Genomic DNA, 27,500 nt, shown 5'->3' with positions numbered 1-27,500 from the left:
TCCATCACCATGGGAGCCAGCTCCTTTGTTTAACACCGGGATCAGCTGATCTACTGAGGACGGCCGGAGTAAAGGATCAAACTTTGTCCGGGACTTTAAACATCCCAGAGGAGATCAGAAGAGGACACGAGGGAGAGTAGAGGAGGCAAAAAACAGCAAAAAGGAAATAAAGAAACGGGAGAAGAGCGATGTTCAGAGAGAAGGTGAGAAGATTCAAACCTCATTTCCCCTCTCTGATTATGGGTAATGTGAGATCACTGGACAATAAGATGGACGAACTGACAGCTCTGGTGAGGATGGAGAAAATCTTTACAGAGTGTAGTTTGAGGTGTTTCACAGAGACATGGCTGCATGTGTATTCCTGACCCAGTGTTAATATAGACGTTTTAGCACCGTGCGCTGGGACAGGAGGCGAGAGGAGAGCGGTAAGAGGAGAGAAGGGGGGCTCGCCGTTCTCATTAACAACAGGTGGTGCCCTCCTGGTCATGTCACTGTGAAAGAGCGTGTATGCAGCCCTGATATTGAACTGTTGGCTGTGGGACTTCGTCCATATTATTTGCCCAGAGAGTTTTCTCACTCCATATTAACCACCGTCTACGTTCCTCCATCCGCTAACGCTGCTGCTGCGTGTGACGTCATTCAGACGGTCACCTCCAACCTGCAGACCCGACGCCTTCTTTATGATCTCTGGAGACTTTAATCACGCCACCCTCAATAAGACACTTCCCACCTTTACCCAGTTTGTGAGCTGTCCCACCAGGGGGGAGAGGACATTGGACCTGGTATGCTAAGTTAAAGATGCTACAGCTCCACTGCCCTCGCCCCCCCTCTGGAAAGTCGGATCACAACCTGGGTACATCTCCTCCTGCAGTGGCAGCCTGCCACCATTAAAACTGTAAAGAGGTGGACAGAGGGGGCACACTCTGCCCTGCAGGGATGCTTTGAAGACACAGACTGGAAGACTCTCTGTGAACCTCACGGTGAGGACATCGATGGACTGACGGACTGCATCTCTGACTACATTAATTTCTGTGTGGACAACCCAGGTACCTACAAAAACCATTTGCTGCGCTTCCCAAACAATAAGCCCTGGGGTCACTCAGGACATCAAAGCCATCATGAATGACAAAAAGAAGCATTCAGATCAGGAGACAGGGAGGCAGCAAAAAGGGTCCAAAGACTGCTGTCTGTCAGGATCAGGGAGGGAAGGAGGTTTACAGGAAAGAACTGGAACAAAACCTTCAACAGAACAACACCAGGGAGGTTTGGAGGGGCATGAGGACCATCACTGGCTACAAGTCCAGCAGCCAGGAGAATGTGGGGACAGTGGACCGAGCCAATGAATTGAATAATTTCTTCAATCGATTCCAGCTGATCACAGAGCCCACTTCAGTTCACCAACTGCTCCTCAGTCCCCCCCCACACGACTCAGCCACCACCCAAATGATCGTCAGCTGAGCAGGTGAGAAGAGAGCTGGCACAGGCTTCATCCCACAAAGGCTGCAGGTCCTGATGGAGTCAGCCCAAGGGTGCGGAAAGCCTGTGCTCCTCAGCTCTGTGTTGTTCTCCAACACATCTTCAACCTCAGCCTGCACCTGGAGAGAGTTCCTCTTGGGTGGAAAAAGTCGTGCCTTGTTCCCGTGAATAAGACGCCACGTTCCAGAGTCCTCAATGACTACAGACCTGTGGCTCTGACACCACACATCATGAGAGCTTTTGAGAGGCTGATCCTGGAGTCCCTCCGACCTCTGGTCAAACCCTCACTTGACCCCCTCCAGTTTGCTTACCAACCCCATATTGGAGTGGATGACGCCATCATCACCTCTCCCATCGCACCTACACCCACCTGGACAAGCCTGGGGGCTTAGTGAGGATCATGTTTTTGGATTCCCAGTGCATTCAACACCATCCGGCCTGCACTGCTGGGAGAGAAATTAAAAAACATGCGGTCAACACTCCCCGGATTTCCTGGATCAGGGACTACCTCACTAACAGCCCACAGTACGTCCGCCCCGCCTGCAGAACTGTGGCTGACACTGTGATCTGTACACAGGTGCTCCACAGGGGACAGTTCTGTCTCCGTTCCTCTCACCCTGTACACTCAGACTTCAGGTACACACTCAGAGTCCTGTCATCTTCAGAAGTTCTCTGATGACTCGGGCAGTTGTAGGATGTATTAAGGGTGGAGATGTCACAGAGTAACGGTGAGTGGTGGACGGTTTGTGGACGGGTGGGACTCAACCATCTGCAACTGAACATCAATAAAACAAAGGAGCTGGTGATGGACTTCAGGAAATCTGGGAGTCCTGTCATCCCTCTCTCTATACAGGGGGAGGAGGTGGAGGTTGTATCTGAGTACAAATACCTGGGAGTGTACTTGACAACAAACTGGACTGGACAAAAAACTCATCAGCATTGTACAGGAAGGCTCAGAGCCGGATGTACTCCGAGGAGACTCAGGTCCTTCAACGTCTGCAGCACCATGCTGAGGATGTTCTATGAGCCCTCTGGGCCCATGAACCCTCGTTCTTTTATCAGACACAGATTCTCTGAGTCAGGGCAGCTCTGTGGGCAGTCTGGGTCTGGAGGACGACGAGGACAGAAACTCTCTGAAGAACCACTTTGATAATCTGGCCTCGAGTCTGAGCGAAGGTATGAAACCATCGTCAGCACCATGAAGTGTGAGAGCTGCTGTGTGTTTTAATATTATTATTATCAGTGGAGTTTTTAAAAGACATTTAATGGTGGTGATTTAAGTGAGACGCTCTGGTTCTTTATGGAGCAAACGATAATTAATAAGTAATGGAGGTAAAGAAAATCTACAAATTTCAGTTCACGCTGCTGAAAGCTCTTTGGACTTTGGCTGATGAAATGCATCTTGTCATCGTAGTTGATGTCACTTCATCCATTTTAATTAAAGTAGTAACGATTCTGAGGCAGAAACAGCGACACAAACCTCTAGAGTAACCCCCCCACCGTCACTGTCGCCCTCCCACCTCCCAAATAGTAAAATCAGCTTCCAGCTCATTTGATGTAATTTCCAGTAAATCGCCAGCAACAGTAACAGAAATCTGAACTGAAGTTTGAATCCGCCAGTGGTACCTGAAGTGTCTCCTCACAGCTCTACTGTTGTTCCCACTCCTCACGTGGGACCTCTCTGACCTCTGACCTTTCAGAGAAGTTTGACACTGACCTCAGGAATCTGCAGCTTGTAGAGGACAAAAACTTCCTGAACCCTCGACTCAGCATCTCCACCCGCTTCCTCTCCCGCTTCCAGGACCGACTCAGGTTGGTGCCCAGAACTCAAGCTGTGACCTTTTGACCTCAAGGGGTAACTGAGTTTATCTTGTCAGTGTTGTCATGGCGACTGCTGTTCTATTGTAGGGCATGGCCGAGTCGAGCACCACCTCCTGTCTCCATCCCGACGAAGATCTCGGAGGAGAGCAACATCAGCAACACATCGGTAGGCCATCACACCTGAGACACACCTGAACGGCACTGAATACACACAAAGGTGATCAGTGACTTAGTGTCTTTTTCCAGGTGAACACAGAGTCGAGCAGTGGAGCCACCTCAGCAGAGTCAAGTCTGAAGGAAAAGAGCAGAAGCAGCTCTGATGGTGAGTCTGTGAAGTTTCATCTCCTGTGACTCAACAGTCGTAAAACCATTGCAGAGAAACGTACTTAATAAAACTTTATCTTTTACACACTTAGGGTCGCTGAGCAACCTCTTGTTAAATCATTTTCATGGTTATATATTTATTTATTCTTCATATGGTTCCTTTGTGGTTTCACATTAGAAGAGGACAGTGAACCTCACGTCTTGTACGAGACAAATGGAGCTGTTGAAAACAATAAGTTTTATTGACGTCATTGTCTGGTCCAGTACTTTAAATGATTCTGTCACTGATCTGATACAGAAGGTTCTGTCTACTGTGTGGTTTAATGTATTGAGGTGAACACAGCACCATAATTACATTATTGGCCAATTTCTAATACAAACCTCTGGTGTTCTTCATATCTGTTATAAATTGGTTCATGGTCCAATTGGCAGCAGTGAAGTGACAACACGTTCTGTAAAATCTCTTCAGGAAACCTGATCCACGTTTTTGTCAAACTTTTTTTTAATTTGATGTTTGTAAAATAAGAAACTCATAACTTCACCGTCACAGAACGTTTAGAGTCTGAAACCAGTCGGTGCAGCTGGACTGGTTTGACGTCCGCTTCGGGTCAGTTTGTGGCTCAACAGGAAACACTTTACGCAAGTGTGGAATCTCTTTGAAACTCAAACTGGGCTCTAACAACCTCACACAGAGGTTCAGTTTCAAATGTCAGAAGGAGACCTAACATCCTTGCGTTGCAGTTTTACTGCCATCAGTCTTTTGACAGACACCATCTAACATGAGAAATATTCTAGTGAGCCATGGTAGAGGAATAGAGAGAAGGACGCTTCCCTGAGAGACTCCACAAATCTTAAATGTTGTTGTCCTTTAAATTACTGCCTCATGCTAACAACCAGCAGTGCAACAACAGTGTTTGCTTGTGTGTGACCACAGCGCGGTGTCAGCAGTCAGTCCTCCGTAGAAGAGCTTCCTGCACGATTTCCCATCAGCCCCTTCGCCGCCCAATGCGCCGACGACACACTGTGGTGGTCGTCCAGTGCAGAGACAGGTTGGGAGGTGTGTGTGGGGGCATCAGGTGTTTTCTTTTTTCTTTTTTTTTTTAATTTCTCTTCCGTAAAAGCTTTAAATGATTTATGGTAAAAGGTGAAACTGTCGTCTGTCCTTCACTTCCTCACTGTGGGTTTGGGTCAACTTCAGGGTTCACACTCATCCTGGATGTTTCACGTTCAGGTGATTTTCAGACTGATGCAAATAAGGAAAAATCAACCGCTCTGTGTTGTGTATCTGAATTCTGACAGAAATCGCTGACATTGGTTTTGTTTATGTTTCAGTCATGAACTGATGCTTAAGGCGGCAGAAGAACAACATAACAAATCATCAGTTTTAGGATTGATCTGAGTTGGGTTTTCAGACTGAACCAATAAACGGGACAAATGTTTTACAGAGCGTTGTGTCCACGTGGGCTCATCGAAACAAAACTCTATCGGCCGTCTGCCAGTTTCTGTCATTTTCAGAAACAACAGTTGTTTTGAATCAGCTGCAGTAATCTCACAGGACTCACTGTCCGGATCATGATCCCATCTAAACGGAGCTCAGATTGATCTGAAGATCAGTCACCTGTTCACCTTTACTTGAGATTCTCGAGTCTGTTGTCAGTTCAGAGGTCTCACCACCTTCTTCTTCTTAAACCAATCAGATGTCACCTCCAGGACTCTGATGGCTCAGAACAGCATTGTGGCACCCGCAGTCCAGCAGGGGGCACCACGGCTTGGATACCTGGGAACTACAGCCAGTTCTAGGGCCAAACTGATCCATGAGACCCCCAGCTCCACTCAAGAGGAGGAAAAGGAAAACTTGTCCTCTTTAGACCCCCAGTCTCCTTCCCCCCTGCTATCTGCTGATCTGGACCTCCACAGCAACAAATCTGATGCCCAGGACTGGACCAGCAGGTATTGCAGGGTCCCAGGGTCCCACAGATGACTGTTTTCGTTACAGCTGACGGTTTATTAGGAACACCTGTCTAAAATGAAGTCTGTCTGATCTAGATGTCCCTCAGTAAATCGTCCTTCGTGCAGGTCAGACATGTTGATTAGACTGTATAGACTGAAAAAGTATGTGAACCGTTTGGAATTTCATGGTTTTCTGCATTTATTTGTCATAAAATGTGATCTGAGTCAAGAGTATTAAGAAATATAATGTACCTGAAATATTAACACAAAATTTGGATCTTTCATTTATTTTCATTTAGCAAATGTATTTATCCAAAGTGACTTACAAGAGTAGGCAGGGTAAGCATAAGGAGGTCTTGTCTAAGGACCCCTACTGGAGGTAGGCCGCAGCTGGGATTTAAACCCCAGTCTCCCACATGGAAGGTGGTGATGTTACCACTACACTATCCAGCCGCTCTTTATGAAATACAACTATAAAAACCCCATAGTGAAAAAAGTATGTGAACTTTTGGAATTATTACAGCGACCTGCTCATCGTTCAGGAGGTGTTTTAGTCCATTCTTCCTGCAGAACTACTTTAACCCTGTCATATTCTTTGGATGTCTCATGTGTGGCTCTCTTCAAGTCTCTCTTGGGTTGAGGTCTGGGCTCTGACTTGATCAGATCACATTTTATGACAAGTTGATGCAGAAAACCATGAAATTCCAGCAGGTTCAAATACTTTTTCTTGCCACTGTTTGACAGAGAGCTGTAGTATTTGGAGAAAGGTTGTGACATCTAATAATACTTAGTCTGAAGGTAATATGTTCAGAAAATGTCTGAAGAAGTAAAACTATTGAATAGTTGATGTGAAATATCTTCAGCTTCTCTTTGTGTTTTCATGAATCCTCCTCCTCCTCTGGCTTTGTCAGTGTCACTCAGCATCTCAAACCTGCAGTGAGCCCTCAGGTCTTGACCACGCCCATTGAGGTGACATCACTGGACAGTGTCAGGAGGAGGAGCACCAGCAGCATTGATGAGACACTGACCAATCAAAATCTAACACTAATCCTGAGCCCAGCCCCCTCTATTACCCCAACAACACCCCCCACAACATGTGACATCGTCAGTATCCCCTCTGACATCATCACATGTCCCGCTACCACGAAGGAGAAGAGTCCAGGACGATGTGAGGATCCAGGTTGTGTTCCACTTGTTTTTTTTTCAAATATTAAGTATCTGGACCCGTTCTCTTTGAATCTTCAAGTTCTGAGTGATGTGATCTTGTTCACAGTTTTGGAGTCGCCTGTAGGAGCTCAATCGTCCTCCTTTGTCCCGCCCACCTCTTCCTCCTCTCCTCTGGCAGAAAGAACACAGCCCTGTCAGTCAGGTAACTTCCTGTACAATTCTCAGCAGGTAAACATTGTAAAGGTGCAGTCAGACCAGAATCTGCTCTGCTGACCAACATGAATGTGAAGTTAGTTCTGTGCTGGTTCAGAGTTAAGTCCTGGCTTTTCACAGACTGGAGCCACGTCATCACGTCGCTTTGCGTCTCGGTGCGTCTCCTCCCTCTCTGTAGGTCCAACACATTTTACTGCATCCAGAGTTGTGTCCAGCAGAGTTTGAAGACAAGCTGGAGCTAAGTGATGGTGACTGGTGATTAAAACACCAGCTTATTAGGCGTGCGTCCTGCCTTCAGATCACGGTGAACAACTGTCACGTGGTATTAGGTGCTAGAGAGCGAGCTGTGTCCTGTAGCTATGAGCTGTGACGTCTCGTGGCGTCATGCAGGACAAACTACATGTCTGACACTAAGAGAAAGAGTTGTCACCTGTCGTTGCAGGTCCCGCTGATGACGAGTCAGTCAGTCTGCAGCAGTGTGAGCACGTCGCCAACGAGCTGAGACGGACAGTGAGACGAGCCGTTACCCTCTACCAGCAGGTTCAGTATCAACTGTGTTGATTCAGTTTCACATCTGTGGTCTTAGTCTTTGCTTCGCTGAGAGCTGGACTCCAACATGCAACAACTAAAACCTGCCATTTGTTCATTTATTGGTCGGAACCTGTTTTTAGGGCTACGTTCACTTTGACTCCGTCCTTTCTAAACACTGTCATTTTCTTTGCCCTCCAGCTCAGCGGGTCGACCGGTGTCACAGAGCGACATCTTCAGATGTCGTCTGTCCTGCAGGAGGCGTTTGACGACGTGAACTCTGAGCTGCAGTCGGTGCTGCAGGGAGATGTGCAGGGCTGCAGCAGTGCCCCGGCTGGTCGACTGGAGGACGAGAGGACGATGTCTCTGCTGGAGAAATACTCGGAGCTGCTGGTCCAGATGACCCAGAACAAACTGGAACGACTCTGACCCTGCAGCTTTCGCTATGGAAGGTGAAAGGGGAAAAAATTCACTGAGCGTCAGAGCGCTACTATTGACTCAAGTCGACAACGACAGGTTTTCTGAACATCAGTATTACATTTAAAGCACCTTATGTTTGTTTTTGTGTTGTTTGTCACTGTGTATGTACAGAAACTGATTCTTAATAAACGTTTTAATTTGCCTCCACAGATTATTTTTCCAGTCTTTGAAACCTCAGCTCACTAAAGAAATAGAAATGATTCATTTTTATTTCAAACTGTAGAAAAAATTAAACAATGTTTTTTTATTTTATATTTGCACCATGATACCGTGACAAAGTTTGTTTTATGATGTTTTTCTAATTTTTTACTCTTTTAATTTGTCCCTAGAAACATTGTTCTTAATATGATGCTCATAGTTTCTCAATGACAGGACAGTTTTATGATGGGAGGAATATCTTGGTATATCTTCTGTCGATCACTGTAACACTGACACTTTCTGATGGGATATTTACAGTGACTCCAACACATTAGTACAGAGCCACAAAAGTCCAAAAACTTTTGTCTCCCCACACTTCAACAGTACATTTAATAGTTTATATATGACACAAGTAAGTCGTTTTTCAATTCCAAATGAAGAGGTCCAACAATAAATTGAGAATATTTTGAATAGAGTTTGGTTCGTAGATCTGCTGTTTGTGGTTTAAAAAAGCCTAAATACGGGCTAATCCCAAACTAGCACTAAGCCAGACTCCATGGAGAAAATGTGATATTTTCGGATCGGAGGTCTTTTTTGTCATCAGCCTTACATTGGAGAAATAAAGAGCTTTTTGCTGCAGGTGCCAGGTGAGACCTTCACGGGACGGGTCCTGCGGGGTGTGTTTGTTTTTGTTGTCGTCGAGTCTCAAGTCAAAACAGGAAGCGCTCGGAGCGGGCGGTGATTGGTCCGGAGCGGAGAGAAGCAGCAGAAGGAAAAGTTCAAGAACCAAACGACTAAAACAAGAAACGGCAGCAAAATGGAGCTCGGAGCTCTGAACCGGGTCCGTCTCTAACATCGAGCCCGGCTGAGGCTTCTGTCAGCGGGCAAACGGCGTCAAGCGGCCCGTGCTGCGGGCCTCATGGCCGCTGTGTCGGATCCTCCCGGAGCGCCGGAGCGCAGCGGCCGGCTGCTGGCTGGGCGAGGCGGCGGCAGGTCGGCGGAGACCTGGAAGAGACACGTCGTCCGTCAGCTGAAAAACCGAGACCTGAGGCAGCACACCATGTTCCAGGACCTGATCCGCTTCTGTACGACGGACAAGTACCAGTTTGATGTTTTAATACAGTTGGAGGCGGGCTGGGTTCGGGATGAGCCACATTCATAGAGCTGCTGAAAGTTCAACCAAACTCCATCTGGAAATCTGTGTATTTAGTAATCTGTGTTTGTTAGGCTGAGAATGAGCCAGTTTAGTCTCAGCTCCCTGAAAAATTGTTTTTTTTTTTTTTTTTTTAAATGGAGTTTGGTGAAGAGGAATTAGGTTGTTTATATGGAGTTGAACCAAACTTAATTTAAAATGTCCACTCGAGTACACTTTTATTAATTATGTTTAGTTTTCTAAAAAGTAGAGGCTTTCTAAAGGTGGTTTGGTTCAGAGAGGTTCTGCCTAGTTTCATACCTCATAGAAGACAATATGCATAATATAATATCAGGATGCAATTCTCAATAAACTCTACTGCTGCGAAAGACAAAAGAGAAAAACATCATGCCAGCAGTGAAGGACGGTGGAGGGAGCATCATCATTTGGGGCTGCCTCTGAAACTGGGTCCTGATAATCAGTCTGAGCTGAATCAGTTCTGTGAGGAAGACTGGTCCAAAGTTCCTTCTGGATGTGGTTCTGGTCTAATGCAATGTTTTAAGGAAGGTTCAGCTAGTTATCGAAACACTGTTTCACTTACTTTACTACATCACTTTGTATGTTTGATGACTGTGTTCACGAGAGATCAGCACTGTTTGTGTCTTATCGGGCTAGAAATACTGTGTTTGCTGATATTTGACTCTGGTGAAGAGCAGATCACAGTTCAGGACCAGTTGATGCAGAAAACCAGGAAACTGAAAACGGCACATTTGCGTTGTGGCGCTGACTGAGTCAAGCAGCTGCTCTGTTCACTGTTAACCAGTTCCTTTATTTTGTTGCCATCCAGTTACAGGAACTCGTTAGAAACCTGAACCACATCTTGTTCTACTTCCTCCCTGAGGTGACTTAGTCTCTGCTGCTGGTTTATGATCTACAGGCTACAGTTTTCAGCCTTCAGTTCGGTTCATGCAGTAGAAGCCAGGATCAGGATTCTGTTCTCACCGAGTATGTTCTGTTTATTTTCAGACACTCAGCTGCTGGAAAAAAACAGTCTGGCCAAAGGGATACTGAGCAGTTCCACCAGGTAAATCACCTGAACACTGAACCCTGACCTGAGCAGAGCCCAGCCCCTCCCTCTCTCTGTGTGTGTACATGTGTGATGATGCTCGGGGTGTGTTTGTTTTCTGTGTCCAGGTGTTCCTCCTCTGACAGCAGCAGCTCCATCTCCTCTCTGCTCCACCAGAACGACCAGCTGAAGAAAACCACTGGCGAGGTGAGACCCTCAGTCCTTCAGTCCGAGCAGCGAGGCGAGAAAGTTAATGTCTGATGTAGAGCTGTGGCCTCATCTAGAAAGTTTCTGGAAAGATTCTTGAATTCTATCAGCTCAGCTCACGTCTGAGGTTCCTGCTCAGCCAACACTCAGCCTGTGCAGACGAGCGGCTACGAGGTCGAGGGTGTAATCAGTAAACTGCTGTTGGGTCATAGTGAATCCAAACACCCGTACGCCTCCACACTAATCAAGTTTGCAGCGTTTGAAGTCTGGGCTGTGATTTTATGTGACGTTCACTCTGTTGATCTGTGGGGCCTGAAGCCCTGGTCCGTACAACCAGAAGAAACCACCAGCAGGACCAGTTTCAGTGTTCGTATGGGCACTGCGTCCTCCTCACTCTTCTTCTGTGTTTGTGTTGTCTTGTTGCAGTTGGCCTATCAGGTGGTGGAGCTGCAGCAGCAGATTAAAATCAAAGAATGTGTTCTGGAGGAGCGGCATGCCAGGTGAGCAACACACGCCTGAACCGGTCCCCTGCAGGTCTTCAGAGGGACTGGTCTGTCGGCACGAACCAGACTGAGGCTGATTGGCTCAGTCTAAGCAGGTGTCAACATGTTGATAACATAAACAACGTGTAAAGTAGAAATCGACAAATGAACACACCAAAGGATCACGTTCTTATTTTATTAAAACTGTCCCAAACTAGATCTTTTCTTATTATTGAATGTTGAACTGTTTCTTCCAATTTTAACAAAGTATTTAAACTTTTATTTTCATGTTTTAATATTAAGTTTTCATAAATAGATCTATTGAATTACACTATTCAGACTCGTGTTTTCTCCACAGGTGATTCTGTTTAGTTATTGTTGAACATTTTTGAAATGTCCCGTTCCAGCACAAATTAAACTCCACCCTCCTCAAACCAAATTGAAATTTGTGTGAACTGACCCTTTAACCTTCTCCGACCTCCTCTGCCAGGCTGGTGGAGGAGCAGTGTCGGCTGGTGGGGGTGTTTGGTGTCCGTCAGGAGCTGCAGCAGCAGGTGGAGCAGGTTCAGAAGAAGAACAGGGTGTTGAAGATGGAGTACGACGCCCTGCTGGAGCGACAGAGAGGAGCGGAGACGAGGCTGAGGGAGGCGGAGGACAAAGGAGGACACCTGCTAGAGGACATGATCCACCTGAAACAACAGGCTGCCGACCGCATGAACAGCCTCAATGAACGCAAGTCCAGGTACCTGAACACACCTGAACACAGAGGCCGCTCATCGAGCCACGACGTTAACGTCTCGTTTCTGTTTCTGTCAGAGCTCGAGCGCTGAAGCTTCAGAGGGATCTTCAGACCACTGTGACGTCAAAGGTGCCTATCGACAGGTAAGATCCACCTGATCGCTCGGCCAACAAAGCTTCATGAATCGAGCAGACTGAACACGTTTGTTTCTGGACTTTGTGTTTCAGCTGCTCCAGCGCTCCGGCCTCCAGATCCACGTCTCCGAAGAACGAGGAGCGGGGCGAGTCCACAGAAAGAAGACGCACCCGGCTCTTCAGGTTGGACCTTAACTCACCTGAGAACTGTGACTCGGTTTTTGATTCTGTTAATGAGGGAACTAAACGTCTGTCTCTTTCCTATTATTCATTCTGGTATTAAAGTGGAAAAGGCTTTAGCAGATCGTGTTGTGTTTTCTCAGATCAGCGTCGGCTTCGTCACCGAGGATCCTGACCTCCATCAGAAAGCTGTTTGAGTGAGTCCTGGTCTGCTGGTCTTTTGTTTTTAGATGTGAAACAAACTTGGAACATTTAGAAACTGAAAATGTTTGTGTGTGTGAGCTCAGCAGGAAGAGACGCGGCCGCTCAGTCTGCAGTCTGGAGGAGGATCTGATGGGTCCTGTAGGGGTCTGTCTCGCAGCCAGAGTCCCTGTTAGAGCTCTACAAGTTCTGGTAAAGAGCCGCTGTCACTTGTTGTGCTCTGTTCGAACTGTCTGTGACTTCTCTTTTTGCTTCACACAGTCAGACACTGTTAGTATGTGAATCACAGCTGCTCAACTGTCCACATCACTCACATGATGAGTCTGTGTTTATTTGTAATGAATCCTGAAGTTCTACGTCCCTGAAACGGTTTCTCCCTCCAGTGGTGATGATTAAAACTACAGGTGTGTGTTAGAACACACTGTTTGATGATCATCGTCAGTTCAAACCATCATCACACTCACCAGAGTCCTGCTGACCCCGTGTGACCATGTCACAGTAACATTACTGTCAAACGCAGTCGGAGAGTCCTTTCATACGCAGTGATGATCCCTCACTTGTCGCCAATAAATCTGATGATTTTGGAATCATCCAGAACTGAAAACCTTTCAGTCTTTGATGACATTCACACAAACATGGTTCAAATAAATGTTGTTCTCACAAAGACCAAGTGATTTTCCAGCTTTTCTAAAAATGGAGTTTGCACATCTGAACAGCTCGTCATTGTTTCATCCTGTTTGTTCATCATGACGTGTTTCTGTCTCTCAGGAGGCTCATGAACAAGGCATCAATGCTGTGACGTTCAGCCCCAGCTCAGACCTGTTGGCCACTGGAGGAACAGACCGAGTCATCAAGCTGTGGGAGGTCAGAGCAGGTACGTGGTGGACTTACTGTTGCTATGATCTTATGGTACGTTTGTGATGAGGCGTTCTGACGGGACTGATGGTGTCGTCAGGCTCGATGACTCACAGAGCGACTCTGGACGGAAGCACAGAGGGCATCACCTGCATCGAGTTTGACCCAACTGTGAGTACAAGACCTGAACCTGGAATTTACAGAAACCTGCTTTTACAGGAACAGTCTGATATCTGTGTCCTTTCTGTTCCCAGGGGTCGAGGGTCCTTGCTGCGTCCTACGATAAGTCGGCCTTATTGTGGCAGCTGGATAACTCGGTCCCCAAGGTAGCAACAAAAGTAACTCGTCACTATAGAATAAATGTAATAATTCAATTAATTCACGAGACTCAGACTGTCTTTAAAGGATTGCTATCAAGGCATCACTGATTGCATCTGTGTTCATGAGTCTTCAGCAGGTAAAACATTAAACTAGCAGCGTGTCTATGACAGGACACCACGAAGGAAGCTGCTGCTTATTAAAAAGAACATTACTACAGCCGGAAGTTTGTCAAAGAGCACAATGACACTCTACAGCAGTATTAACACAATGTTTTGTGGACTGATGAAACTATATTGAACTATTAGGAAAGAACCAAAACATCATGGAGGGCACATCATGATCTGGGGGATCCCTCAGGATAATGTGAGAATGTCTGTACGTCAGCTGAAACTCTGTAGAAGTTGGGTGATGCTACCTTAATGCAGACCTCCAGCCAATAGAGATGGAACACATGAGACGTCCAAAGAAAATGACAGAGCTGAAGCAGCTTTGCAGGAAGATTGGACTAAAATTCCTCCTGTTTTGGTTTTATTACACATGAATCATTGTATTTCTGATCAGATCAGATCTCATTTTATGACAAAACCATGAAATTGCAAAAGGTTCACATACTTTTTTTGTTGCTGTAGGTGAAGATAGGTCTGTTTTCCCAACATAGGAATGTTGTTCATGTTTGTCTCAGCTGACTCTGACAGGTCACAGCAGGAAAGTCACAGCAGCAAGGTTCAGCAGCTCCATCCATCGGGTGGTGACGGGAAGTGCAGACCGAACCATCAGACTGTGGGACTTGCAAAGGGCTGCCTGTGAGTCTTACTGATAATGGATCGCTGACTGCTGACTGGCGGTTTGGGTTTGGGACTGTTTAATAACAGGAGCTGTTCCTACAGGTGTGCAGGTCGTTGAAGTGGCGTCATACTGCAGCGACCTGGTTTGTCCTGAGAACTGTATCATCAGTGGGCACTATGACTGCAAGATCAGAGTCTGGGACAGCAGGTAACACTATTCATGGGTCCTGCACTCACTCTTTCATTGTTTTACACTAACTTGCCGTTCAATCCTCTTTCACCACGTCACTTCTTAAAGCCCTCATTTATTGTTACCAACCTTCTCCATCGAGACCCACTGCCTCCCTCTGTGACCTAGCAACAGCTCTCCTTACAACCCCGCAACTGACAGCTCTCTCCACCAATCACACAACACCATCCACCTTCCCTGACCCCTGATTGGACAGTTATGTCATTTATGAAGTTTTATAATATCATGATAATAATACAGTACATGTCATTTATAGTGTTTAATCAATGACTCCTCACATTAATGAGAACATTAACAGATGCAGTTTACTTATGTTTTAATGAGAGACATCATCACAGAACCTGGTCAGTCACAGCTGTAGAATTACAGGAATTACTGTGATACACCGTTAAAGTAAAATGTCTCACCGTTAAAGACATATTTCAGATTTTGCATTTACTGTTACTGTGAAATGCTAAAATAAACTGACGTGGGAACATTTATGTGCTGGTGATGATAAAAGCATCAGAAGCTGCTCCTGGAAAAAAATGTCTGGAAGTTAAAAACACTTCTGCAGAATTAATAAATGGACGGATTCCAACAAGCAAAGTACCAGTATCAGTACCAGGGGTCTACTCAGAGGATCCAGGATCCCGATCAGATGAACAGATTATATGTCCCCACATTGTGTGTGTAGGTCTTATTGTGATGATTGTGAAGCTGTCAGTGAAATATGAAGGAGATAAAAAAAAGAAAGAAAGAAATGACTGGAAACTGGTTTCTCACAATCAGGGCGGGGAGCTGCATTCAGGAGCTTCCTGCTCAGGGTAAAGTCACATCGCTGGACATCAGCCCCGACCACCGTCAGCTGCTCAGCTGCTGCCGCGACGACTGTCTGCAGCTGGTCGACCTGAGGTGGTGGAGCAACGCCCGTGTGTGCTTCAGGTAGAAACATCCCAGTCAGTGTTATTAAGGAGCAGCTGTCAGACTGTTGATTTACTGACCCTGTGTTTCTGTTTCAGAGCTGAAGGGTTCAAATGTGGCAGTGACAGCACCAAGGCTGTGATCAGGTGAGTTTATTAGACGAGATCCCACTGGAACACAGACTCATAGATCATGGTGCTGCAGACACTGAAGGACCTCCTCACAAAATAACAGCCAGCTCCTGACTCTTGTGGAGGATGGTTGAGTACGTTTATGGTCCAGTAGACTTTGGGACTTTGTAGTCAGAGAGAACCACTGTGTCAGACACACAGTTCAACAGGTAGATGTACTGGGGGAGGTCAGTAAGATAGTCCATAACCCACAGAATCATGGGAGTATCGACTGCATGTTTTTAATGAAATAAAATAAAAAAGAGGGGAAGGCTGGATGGTGTAAACACGTTCTGTGATCTGACCTGGAGTAGAGGAGAGAACAGTGACCGACAGGTGCTGATCACCTTCCTAACTTCATTTGTTATGTAAGATATGTCATTAAAATGTTCTGAACCACTGGGTGACGAGATGCAGGAGGTGGAGACGAGGCCAGACTAAAGTCACCAGGTTCAGAGATCAGTGTGTTTCTGATCCAAACATTCCAGCAGAAAACACAGACAAATAAGAGTGGAGAGATTCAGTGAGTGAGAGAGGAGGGGCTCAGTTCTGCAGTTTCCATGACGACAGGAGGACCAGGATGCTTTGTGTGAGTTCTTACACTAAATATATAAACGTGTTTCTATCCTGACACGGACAGACAGTAAAGGTTCCCTGCTGGGTGTTCTCTGCAGTTCTACACAGCACCAATAATGAACAGATGGTAAATAAATCCACTGAGCTGGACCCGTGAGATGAAATGCTAACAAATGTAGATTCCCACCATCACTGCACATATCCTGAATGAACTGTTCAATAAGGAAAGAGACGATATGCTGCGACAATGGATAGTGAAACATGTAGAATATAAATCAGTTGTTTTCCTTGAATGAACCTCTTACATCTTAATCACTGAAAACAGAGCTTAGACACTTGTTGTCAAAAAACAGAACAGCCGACGACTTTGCCTCCTTTTTCACCAACAAGGTGGCAGCCATCAATTCAATTCAATTCAATTCAGTTTTATTTCTCTAGCGCCAATTTACAACAGAAGTTATCTCAAGGCACTTTACAGTGTTTAAGGTTTAAGACCTTACAGAAAATATTTATACAAAAAATTATAGAGAAAACCCAACAATCCCATTTGAGCAAGCTTTAGGCAACAGTGAAGAGGAAAAACTCCCTTTAGAGGAAGAAACCTCCAGCAGAACCAGGCTCATAGTGGGCGGCCATCTGCCTCGACCGGTTGGGGTGAGTGGAAAGAGAAGAGAGAAAAGAACAGCAGGCAATAAAGACAACAACAAGCATCAAGAACATTGGGCAGATGAACTGGATTCTGGAGATGTACAGCTCCAGGCCGAGGATACCTGCAGAAAAGTACAGAGAGAGGGAGACAGAGAGGAGGAAACACAACTACAGGAGAGAGAAGACACAAAGATAATGACATGCAATGGTAGAATTTGAATGGATAGAGGAGAAAGGAGAGAGGAGAGGAGCTCAGTTTATCTGTAGAGTTCCTTATCTCCCGTATCTCTGCCTGTCTCTCTGACATCTCTGCCTGGATAAGAGAAAGACACCTTCAATTTAACATTCCCAAGACTGAAGTCCTATTCTTCCCTTCCAGACCTTCAACTCAACACAACATCAGCATTAACATTGGATCTGCTAAATTAATGCAGCTACTGTGGCTGCAAGGATCAGGTTCAAAGCTCTGTCTCTTGCCTACAGAGTGGTCAACTCCACAGCTCCATCTAATCTTAGTTCAATCATTCAGGTCTACATCCCCTCCCGTCCACTGCGCTCAACCGGTGAACGACGCCTGGTGGTACCAGCACCACACAGTAGACACCAAGGAAAACTGTTCAGCTTAGTGATTGGATCACCGTCTGACCCTACAGAACTAGACCAGGCGGCTGAATATCTCGAGTCGTCGTTACGTTATACCTTAGATAAAGTAGCTCCAGTTAGAAGAAAAGTCATTAGAGATAAGAAACTCGTTCCCCGGTATAACGATGACACGCGCACCTTAAAACAGACTGCTCGAAAGTTAGAACGTAAATGGCGCCAAACTAAATTGTTAGCATTTCAGATAGCATGGAAGGAGAGCATCCTGAACTATAAAAAAGCTCTTAGTGCAGCTAGATCAACGTATCTCTCCACTCTTATAGAAAACAACAAAAATAACCCTAGACTTTTATTTAATACAGTAGTTAAATTAACTAGAAAGAAGACCACTGCAGATATCTCCACAACAACGTTGTGCAGTAGTGAGGAATAACAAAATTGTAAATATAAGGCATAAAATTCAAGCTTTGAAACCAGACAATTTAGTTGACGCAGGCGACGAGCTAACCACAGCAGATCAGTACCTAGATTACTTTACTCCTCTTGAAGAGAATGAACTAATTTCACTCATCTCTTCTGCAAAATCTTCAACCTGTACATTAGACCCTATACCGACACACAGATAGTGCCAGAAATAATAGAACCCCTGCTGACAATCATAAATTCCTCACTCAGCTGTGGGTTATTAAACCGCTAATCAAGAAACCTGATCTCGACCCGTCAGCTGTCCAATTACAAGCCGATATCAAACCTCCCCTTTATCTCTAAGATTCTCGAAAAGATAGTAGCTGGGCAGCTATCCTCGTATCTTCATAGAAATAACATACATGAACTCTATCAGTCAGGATTTAGGCCTCATCACAGTACAGAGACGGCCCTTGTTAAAGTAGTAAATGACCTCCTATTGGCCGCTGATCAGGGTAGTGTCTCTATGCTTGTGCTACTCGATCTCAGTGCAGCTTTCGACACCATTGACCATAGTATTCTCCTTCACAGACTAGAAAATGTTGTTGGAATTAAGGGAACGGCCCTCTCCTGGCTTAGGTCCTATTTGACTGATCGTTATCAGTATGTAGATCTAAATGGCGATTACTCCACATGCTCTCCAGTGGAGTTTGGTGTTCCACAGGGTTCAATTTTAGGCTCACTGCTTTTTCCCCTCTACATGGTTCCTCTGGGCAACATTATCCGTAAACATGGTATTAACTTTCATTGTTATGCTGACGACACACAGTTATGTTTCATCAAAACCAGATGAGATCAAACAGCTTAATAAAGTTGAGCAATGTGTAAAGGATATACGAGACTGGATGCTAATTAACTTCCTTCTGCTAAATCCTGATAAGACAGAAGTACTAGTTATAGGATCATCTGCAGGTAGAAGCAAGATTTTAGATCACACTGTAACTCTAGATGGCCTTTCTGTTACATCTAGTGCAACAGTAAAAGACCTTGGTGTGATTCTAGATTCCAGTCTTTCATTTGAAGCTCATGTAGATAATATCACCAGGACAGCTTTCTTTCACCTCAGAAATATTGCCAAGATAAGGAATATTTTGTCACTAAATGATGCAGAAAAATTAGTCCATGCTTTCATCACCTCTAGGTTGGACTACTGTAATGCCTTACTGTCTGGCTGTTCAACCAGGTGCATAAATAAGCTTCAGTTAGTTCAGAATGCAGCAGCAAGAGTCCTCACTAGTGATCCCACGATGGTGGAATGAGCTGCAGAACTCTGCACGCTCAGCCACCTCACTTTAATATTTAAAAAAATGCTGAAAACAGAACTCTTCCACATCTTCCTTTGCACATCTCTTGAAACAGAAACACTTTTTTGATAGCACTCTGCTTTGATGTTGTTTCTCCTTGACTTAGATTTTGTTTGCTTGCCTTGTTCCTCACTCGTAAGTCGCTTCGGATAAAAGCGTCTGCTAAATGACTAAATGTAAATGTAAACTGTAGGACTAGTTTGATTAACAATACAGTAAATATCACATCAAACTAAAACTGAAAACTCTATTTTCCATTTGTAGTTGGCACCAAAAGACATTTGGGTCTAATGTAACATTTTTATTGTTCAGCCCAGACAGTTGTTTTCTAGCAGCTGGATCAGCAGACGGTGCTGTTTACATCTGGAATGTCTCCACTGGCAACCTGGAAACCCGCCTCTCTGACAAACACAGGTACGAGGACCAATACTGTCATGTTACTGAGTTAGAATTTACACCTTCCTGATAGACACTAAGAAATTAATAACCTTGTAACAGTAGGAACATTACAAATTTGATCATGTTTTACTGAATGTCAAACATTTTAAGTAGGAGTCTGTCTGAGGTCTAATTGAAAGATCAGATCCAGAAACTGAGAAGTTTGAGGAGTTCAAAAATGCCGTAAATTCCACTATAAGTCAGACATGTCATTTAATAAGTTAAAGTAGTTTATATTAAATATAACAACTATAAAAAATTAATTATTTTCACACACTTTTAGAGGCCAAGGGACAATTCCCTGAGGAACTCCACATAAAATTAGTTTGAATGCCTGCAGGATTTAATAAAAAGCTTTCGAGAGGCTCTCGGGTACTTCCCTGAGGAACTCCATATTGTCAGAACAGCAGGTAGCTACAGGAAACATTGACCCTCCTCTCTTCTCTGTCTCAGTTCATCCATCAGTGCTGTGTCCTGGTCTCTGTCCGGTGAATACATCGTCAGCGTGGACAAGAGCAGGTGGGCCGTCCTGTGGAGTGACCTCTGAAACAAGCAGTCCCTGAGGATGTTGTGTTGTCACACAACATGTCTGCAAATAAACACTGTTGTTAAAGGGAGTATTCAAGATTTTTTAAGCTATTTGTTGGGTGGACAAAAAACTTTTTATGAGAATTATTAGGACGGATTACTAATAGAGCAACATTAAGCTTCTTTTACTAGATTCTTAGCTGATCTAAGGGAGACGTCTGCTCTGACCCCTCCTGTAGACATTGTCCTGTGTTAAACATTGCCTGTGTTGGTGGAGGCCTGTTGTTTTATTCACCATTACCTGATGTTAAAGAAAGCACAGTTTATACTTGGGCCACGACCAAGGTGGCGGTCGGCTGTCGGTCTAGCTTTTGCTGAATGTCCTGCCTCGTTGGCATTAGTCGGACCATCCGTCTGCAGATTTTCAGCCATGTTCAATTAGAGGCAGACCTGTTGGTGAGGGAGACTGGCACAGGTGAAATAAAAAACAGTCCTCGGATGAATCCATCAATGGGTGGGTGACGTCCGTACAGCTGCTCTACAGACTGACAGACTGATTTGGGTTTGAGTTTGGTTACCTCAGACAGGGTTTCTGCAGGTCTTAAACTGCCGACTTCAGGTTCACCAAAGAACGGCCTGCAGAGATATATGATTTCTGATTAGCTGACAGTGATGTTAGTGGGACCTGACCTGACCTGACCTGAACCTGAACCTCTGATTTTAGCCAAAACTTGCTAAAAGATCCAGTTCGGTAGTTTGAAACCCTCGGGTTGCGTTTAATGATTGATTCATGGACATACAGCTGAGAAGCACTGACGGAGCTCCAGCAGCTGCTGCGAGGGGACTAAATCAACAATTACTCCTCAACCATGATGTCAGTAAGCAGTCTTAGTCTCTGTGGATCAGTAGGACCTCAGAGGATTCACATCAGGCCGTGAACTGTGAAAAGCCAACAGAGCAATGAAGGTTTTTAACTTAGCTTGAAATGGATTTTGGATCACTATGTCCTGTATTCATGTACAGGCCTGGAGTGGGGGGGCAGAGTTGACCAGTAAAATCCATGATGTTGCAGGATGCGTTTCTGCGTCATTAAAGCTTCGCAGGACACTGCAGGCGTTTCCCTCGTACATCCAGTCCTGAGTGCTGCGGCTTCGTTTGCTTTAGTGTAGAAACGTTTATCAGCTGATCAGATCAGCTGATGTCACTTTGTGGACTCGGTTCCTTCCCACCTGACGCAGGTGAGCAGTCAGATGGCTTCATTAAAGAAAGATGTCCGATGTAAAATATGAATGAGCTTCGTCCTTTGTTGTTTTCATGCACTGATCCAGAAAAGGTTACCATCCTTTGAATTATTGATGCCTTTTAAAAAATATTTCTGTTTCCACTGAACCCACTGACTCCTTCATTTTATTTATACCCACAGTTCACAGGCTGGTTGGTTTGGTTCTTTTGTTCTGTTTCCTGTTATTTATTTGACCTTTTGTGACCTTTATTGATTTGAGGAAAGAAGCTGCAGAAACAGACCAGAGATGAGCTGCTGCTTTACATAAAGATGAATTCAGGGAATTTTCTGCTGTCTCCCCTGTGTCTGTGTCTGTGTCTGAGCTGTAAAGAACAAACTGACTTAACAAACAAACTTTTACCAACAAAACAAACTCAACAAAAAATCCATCTGTTGGGACTGAATGAGTCTCAGCGGTGTCAGCAGTGGATGAGAAGTGGTTTTAATATGTCTGTGATGTTTACGCTCTGCTGCTCTAACTGAAGAATAAATGGTCTTTATTTAATAAACCCTGGTTTCCAGCGTCTGTCCTTCATCTCGTCTTCTCCTCACTCGTCTCCGCTCTCGGGCGTTTCCTTTTTATTTTAAATTTTGTGACAAACTGATGAGGTCTCGTCAGGTTTCCAAAAATACGAGGTGATGATGATGAGCAGGACAAACCTCAGCTGCAGGCTGGTTCCGTAATGAGGGAGCGAGGAGCAGCTGCTGCCTCTGACCCGATCACAGGGTCTGAAGGTCTGATAATGTAACTACACAGAGAACACGATCTAAGATCCACTGCTGATGAGAGGACACTGAGCTCGAGGGATTGTGGCTGTTAGTCCCAGTTCTGAAAGTGGTACGTTCATGTGATGCACTGTGGAGTTAAACAGGCACTGATCTCTGACTTTACAGCGTCCGGAAAGTCAGTAGGATGTGAGTGAATCTTCATTTAGCAGAAAACCTGTAGGAAATATGAACAGTAGTCTATTTTACCGAGCCCTTAAAACAGTAACACACACTTTACACTGAAGTGAATGTTTTAGGTTGAATTAATTATTTTTATTTCTTCATTTTCTGTTCTCTGAAGCAGTTTGATGTTTTAGTTTGGAAAATACGGCACGTTCAGAACAACAAAATTAATATTTCTTTGTTTTCCTGGTGGATGGAGGTCAGATTCCAGCTGTCAGCAGGATGTTAATGTCAGAGACAGAATTAAAATCTGTCCTCTGGGTATTTTAACACTGCTAATGAGGGAGGGAGGTGGGAAGAAGGGGGGAGTTAAAGAGGAGGAGGAGCAGGGTGGTGGATTCAGTCAGTTGTTTGGTGGGTTGGAGCTCAGATGGAGGTTTGTCCTCCCGCTGAGGAGAATCTGACGGCATGACAACGACTTCCTGAGAGGGAGAGAGAGGGAGAGAGAGAGAGAGAGAGAGAGGGAGGGAGAGAGAGAGAGAGAGAGACAGAGAGAGGAGAGAGAGAGAGAGAGAGAGAGAAGAGAGGAGAGAGAGAGAGAGAGAGGAGGAGAGAGCGAGAGAGAGAGAGAGACAGAGAGAGAGAGAAAGAGAGAGAGAGAGACAGAGAGAGGAGAGAGAGACAGAGAGAGAGAGGGAGGGAGAGAGACAGAGAGAGAGACAGAGAGAGAGAGGGAGGGGAGAGAGACGGAGAGAGAGAGAGACAGAGAGAGAGAGAGAGGGAGAGAGACGGAGAGAGGGAGGGAGAGAGACGGAGAGAGAGAGACACAGAGAGGGAGAGAGACGGAGAGAGAGAGAGAGAGAGAGAGAGAGAGACACAGAGAGGGAGAGAGACGGAGAGAGAGAGAGAGAGAGACATCCTCCCCTCAGTTTCCACGGTGACGGCATCCCCCCATCCTCCTCCTCCTCCTCCATCATCTTGTCCGGCTGCTGTCTGCTCGTCGTCGTCAGGATGGGCGATAAAGGAACCAGGTAAGATTGAACTCCCTGACAAACAATGTGTTTCCACAGAGCTGCTGTTTGTGGTTCCTTCGCGTCGTTCTGCTGCTGGTTCCTCACAGAACCTTTAAATACAGATGCAGAGGAGGAGTGTGTTGTTGTAACGTTACATAACGTTTGGTCAGAACCTCCAGCAGCACTGTGACGTCTCACTGATGAGTTCTTTTTATTTTGATAGTACAGACAGGAAATGGAGGAAATGTCCTCAGATGCTGATGAATTAAAAAAGTAATTACTCGACGGCAGTAATCAGTTACTGGTATTTGTGTTTCTGTGTGAAGGTGGAAACACGTCTCCTTCAGGCTGTGAAAACGTCACATGAAGTACATGTACAGTGAAGTACTCTTTACCACAGTGTTACTTACTGTACACACGAGTACGCAGGTAAAAGTACTGGTTGTGCAGAGTACTGTGTATTTTTGATTTGTAATCGGGGGGGGAGTCTTAACCTGTAACACAAATACTCAACCAAAGTACAAGTACCTCTCCTTGTGCTTAGGTGCAGTACATGTACTCGTACAGAACACAGAAATAAAAGAACTTCAGAGTGACAAAAATGGAGGGCATCCGTTTGTGATCGGATCGCTGTTCTGTAACAAGAACCCAGAACCTGTTCTGCTCTTGTTCCATGTTTTGTTGTTCATGTAGTTCTTATGGAAGGTTTTTGGACTAAGCTGCAGAAACACTGTCGTTTCCAGCGTGACCCGCTTCACTCCCAGCTGAAATCCATTCAGCCTCCTGTTGTGGTTCCACATAGAACCCGACTCAGACACAGGACGTGGATGTTTCTGCCCCGTGGTGTTTGCAGGCTGAAGGATGTGAGCGTGTTGTGTCAGGAGAATATTAACGAGCTGCCTGTGACGGCTCAGACATACAGAGCAGCTCGGTGTCAGAGCTGCTGCTGATTTTACAGAAACACACTTGGACTGTCCAGACTCCCACCGGAGGAACCGACAACCTGCAGAGTCCAGTAACAAGTAGAACGTTCAGGGATTGAATTTTGATTATTGGCTCAGTGACAGAAAAACGTCTCCAACTTTCTGTGTTTGAATTTGCAGTAGTTTCTGATCCTCATCCTCCCTTCATCTCTTTGCTGTTGCTAATTACAATAGTTAGAAAACTAGTTTCTGAGTCTCGTGATTCTGATCTTTCAGCTGATCAGCATTTGCCAGGACTCCATCTATTATCATCACCCCATATAAAGTGTGTTTGTTCCAAGGTGCTGCGCTGATGAAGCTGCCGACTGGACCCGGATCAGCAGCTCTCTGAGTTACGGGGCACTCTGGCTGTGCCAGGCCTTAAAGAGTCATTTAAGGCCTGGCCTTAGAGTCATTTTGAATGTGATCCTGAGACAGACAGGAAGCAGCAGCAGGGGGAGATGGAAAAAGATGGAGTCGGAACCTACTGGGTCGTTCTGTTGCTCCGATCTGAGGCTGGTTTTTATTTTGTCTCTCTGCAGTTGTTGTGCGTCTCCTTGGCTCTCGGTTAGTAGCTCACGTCCTGGTGGTTCTCTGAACGATCGGGTTCAGAGCCGCCTGATGACGCTTCCATCGGGTTGATGGGTGAAACTAAGTCAACAGAAAATGAATCGTTGATCATTTTGTGATCACCAGCAGATGAATCGGGGTCAGACTCTGTCTTTCAGGTCCGTGTGTTTGGGACTGTTGGCCGTGCTCTGGTTTCCTCACAGGAAACCGGTTTAGGTCGACAGGAAACAGTTCCCGATCACCAGCAGAAACACTCCAATGAGCAGATTGTGTGAGCGGTGGAAGAAGAACTCAGCTTGTTGTTGGAATCGCTCAGAACGTTCTGTTCGCTGTCATTTCTGCAGTTCTGTCAACTGAGAGTCGTCTTCGTGATGTGAAACTGGTCTCTGAACAGTATCTATCATGTTTTGTCACATCCCAAACCTGATGGGTCATGTTTGGCAGACAAGCTGAGCTAAACAGGAGCCACAATCAGTCAGGTCCAACGAGAAGCAGCTCCAGGACCACGTGTGGAAGTGGAGTCACCTGGATCTGAGAACAGGTCAGCTGTGATGTGAAGGTAGATTCAGACTTGGAGAGAGAACAATGCAACAGGTGATGCTGCAGGTTACCTGTGGAGAAGCAGTGTCTCTGTGGTTTAATCCCTCTCAGTCACACGTCTTCATCTGTCTCACTGATGGTTCTGCTCTCGTGTTCCACGAGTCCTACTGGGGTGCGTTATGATAAGAGCTGGTTCTAATGTTCCACTTATATCAATAGGAGCCGTTACACAGAATCATCACCTTCTTCAACACAAACTGAGAAATTAGAACCTTTAAAAGTAAATTCCGAGCTGCAGCTCGGTGTCCTGGCGGTCCTGAAGTTCGGAGGTGATAAATGTCTTAAACACATTAAATGTGTAAAAGTGTCACGCAGCCATTGTACGGGTCAGGTTTTATGTTGGATTTGTGATTTGACATCACTGCGGCGCTCTGTTCAAATTTAATTGGACTAATTGATGCCTGCCGCTGAGCGAGCTCCCAGGAGTCGCTGCGGTTTCCGCTAAAGCAGCGTCCTGATGCTGCTGATTGATGAAGCTCCTTTCAGGAGGAAGCTGAAAGCTAATGGAGCCACAGCAGCTAATTTACGACAACATTAACGTGGGGGGGGTAGGGGGGGGTACTAATGCCAAAGAGCATTAGGCAGAAACTCAGAGAGGAAACTGCTGCAGAGGATGATGAAGATGAAGAAGATGATGATGTTATAAAAACTGTAATGACTGGAAAATAAACACTTTTAATAACGTTAGGACAAAATAAAACAGGACGAGTCTCGAGAACATTTTAGAAAGTGGAGCACAGATCAACATGAAGTTGTTTCGGATCACGAGGTCTTCTTCTAGTGTGGGACTGTAAAACCTTCCTCCTGCTCCGTGCACGTGTCTCCGACGGTTGCTTTTACTTTTTCTTCACACTGGTTCAGCTGCTGGTTTCCTCTGCTGACCAGCGGCTTCTTTCTGTTAAAGGTTTAAGAACTGACCTGTTTCTGTCTCTGTGTCTTTTCAGAGTGTTTAAAAAAGCCAGTCCCAATGGAAAGGTGAGTTTGATAAAGTTCAGCCTGCTCAGAGCCTGAAGGGAAACCTGAAAGCAAACACCTGTAAGAGCACATTGACACACAGGAAATACCCAGAAAATGTCATGTGACGTCAGCCACCAGAATCTGGAGGCTGAAACAGAGTCCACTGAGAAATCCTGAGCTAACAATGTGTTTCCACGTCACATCGTGGTCTCTGGGTTTTGAAGTCTACTGCTGGTCATTCAGAAACCACGGCTCCGTTTGCTGTGACTCACAGTCCAGTTGGTTTGTGTTTGATACATTTACAGCCGTGATGTTAATGTTCATCATTTGAGCAGGTGTGTTTTCTACCTGAGGTGACATGACTCGAACTTCTCCTTCAGCTCACCGTCTATCTGGGAAAGAGGGACTTTGTGGACCACGTGGACCTGGTGGAGCCTGTCGGTGAGATCGGTTTTTACTGGCTTCACTATGTAGATTGTTGTGTCACCAAATAGTCAGAAAACGTCTGACTTGTGTCCTGCAGATGGCGTCGTCCTGATCGACCCGGAGTACCTGAAGGAGAGGAAAGGTGAGAAAACGGAACCTGGTGCTGAAATATTCTTACTGACGTTAGGTAAGAAAAACCCAAAGACCTGACCGGCTGCTCCGGCTGTTCAGACTGTGGAAGGTTGACGGCCGATCTGTAAATTTAGGTTCGACGAGGAAAATAAGACAAAAGCCACGTTCACCTCAGTACGTTACACAACACCACAGATGACCCACATTCGAGACCAGTGAGAAAAAACAGAACAGAACCAACAGTTTCCTAAAGTTCTATAACTTAATCGAACGTAATATTTGCTGCGACTCACTCCAGCCTCCTTCACTCGTCTGTTTTGGGGTTCTCTCCCTTGGGTTCAGTCCTGCTCAGTTTCCCTCTGAGGAAGTCCTGTGTGCCGTGGTTCGGATCATTGTCTCCTCCCGGTTACTTTGGTCTGATTAAATGCTTCTGTCCACCATCATGACTTGGTGATGGTGCTGACAGCTGAAATCCTGAAACTCAAACAGCTCCGTTTAGAAGAGTTCAGTAAATCCTCCCGGTCACTGTTTCGAGCTGAGATGTTCCCCTCGCTTCGCTCTAGGTAAAAGTGTTTCCAGAGGTTTT

At 45.5% G+C, this 27,500-nt stretch overlaps 3 protein-coding genes across 8 annotated transcripts in view; all 3 read left to right on the top strand.

Moving 5' to 3' along the window:
* The window catches only part of wdr62 (WD repeat domain 62), a 21,825-nt gene extending 13,723 nt beyond the window's left edge, over positions 1–8,102 (top strand). For 3 of the 5 annotated variants that reach the window (XM_026373698.1, XM_026373688.1, XM_026373680.1), the window contains exons 25-34: positions 2,539–2,652; positions 3,177–3,288; positions 3,385–3,463; positions 3,544–3,619; positions 4,556–4,678; positions 5,319–5,571; positions 6,483–6,751; positions 6,845–6,940; positions 7,394–7,491; positions 7,681–8,102. In XM_026373698.1, coding sequence (XP_026229483.1) covers positions 2,539–2,652; positions 3,177–3,288; positions 3,385–3,463; positions 3,544–3,619; positions 4,556–4,678; positions 5,319–5,571; positions 6,483–6,751; positions 6,845–6,940; positions 7,394–7,491; positions 7,681–7,908 — 1,448 coding nt within the window. In that variant the 3' untranslated portion in view covers positions 7,909–8,102. Of the gene's footprint in view, positions 1–2,538; positions 2,653–3,176; positions 3,289–3,384; positions 3,464–3,543; positions 3,620–4,555; positions 4,679–5,318; positions 5,572–6,482; positions 6,752–6,844; positions 6,941–7,393; positions 7,492–7,680 lie in introns of those variants that run through there. The other 2 variants (XM_026373706.1, XM_026373715.1) reach the window with 2 other exon arrangements.
* Positions 8,103–8,749: 647 nt separating this feature from the next.
* LOC113170227 (autophagy-related protein 16-2) lies at positions 8,750–21,872 on the top strand. Of its 2 annotated transcripts, none has more exons than XM_026372242.1 (18): positions 8,750–9,182; positions 10,256–10,313; positions 10,424–10,502; positions 10,929–11,002; positions 11,475–11,726; positions 11,801–11,866; positions 11,951–12,040; positions 12,181–12,234; positions 12,328–12,430; positions 13,007–13,112; positions 13,194–13,264; positions 13,348–13,419; positions 14,097–14,217; positions 14,302–14,407; positions 15,221–15,373; positions 15,451–15,498; positions 19,428–19,529; positions 20,007–21,872. In XM_026372242.1, the coding sequence occupies exons 1-18, from the start codon at positions 9,017–9,019 to the stop codon at positions 20,098–20,100; spliced, it is 1,815 nt and encodes a 604-aa protein (XP_026228027.1). In that variant the 5' UTR covers positions 8,750–9,016; the 3' UTR covers positions 20,101–21,872. The 2 variants fall into 2 exon arrangements, with proteins under 2 accessions (XP_026228027.1, XP_026228019.1); XM_026372234.1 differs by having other exon boundaries at positions 8,753–9,182; positions 12,325–12,430.
* Positions 21,873–23,147: 1,275 nt separating this feature from the next.
* The window catches only part of arrb1 (arrestin, beta 1), an 18,734-nt gene continuing 14,381 nt past the window's right edge, over positions 23,148–27,500 (top strand). The window contains exons 1-4 of the mRNA XM_026342178.1: positions 23,148–23,285; positions 26,344–26,374; positions 26,737–26,797; positions 26,880–26,924. Of these exons, the coding sequence (XP_026197963.1) occupies positions 23,266–23,285; positions 26,344–26,374; positions 26,737–26,797; positions 26,880–26,924 (157 nt within the window). The 5' untranslated portion in view covers positions 23,148–23,265. The remainder of the gene's footprint in view (positions 23,286–26,343; positions 26,375–26,736; positions 26,798–26,879; positions 26,925–27,500) is intronic.

The sequence above is a fragment of the Anabas testudineus genome, chromosome 13 (genome assembly GCF_900324465.2).
Source record: "Anabas testudineus chromosome 13, fAnaTes1.2, whole genome shotgun sequence".
NCBI classification, from domain to species: domain Eukaryota; kingdom Metazoa; phylum Chordata; class Actinopteri; order Anabantiformes; family Anabantidae; genus Anabas; species Anabas testudineus.
This window is presented reverse-complemented; position numbering and strand designations above follow the sequence as displayed.

Bases quoted from the DNA above. Each gene is read 5' to 3' on its own strand.
- LOC113170227 (XM_026372234.1), top strand. From the start codon at position 9,017: ATGGCCGCTGTGTCGGATCCTCCCGGAGCGCCGGAGCGCAGCGGCCGG. The intron at 10,314-10,423 runs GTAAATCACCTG...TTCTGTGTCCAG, and splicing joins ATACTGAGCAGTTCCACCAG to GTGTTCCTCCTCTGACAGCA. The intron at 10,503-10,928 runs GTGAGACCCTCA...GTCTTGTTGCAG, and splicing joins TGAAGAAAACCACTGGCGAG to TTGGCCTATCAGGTGGTGGA.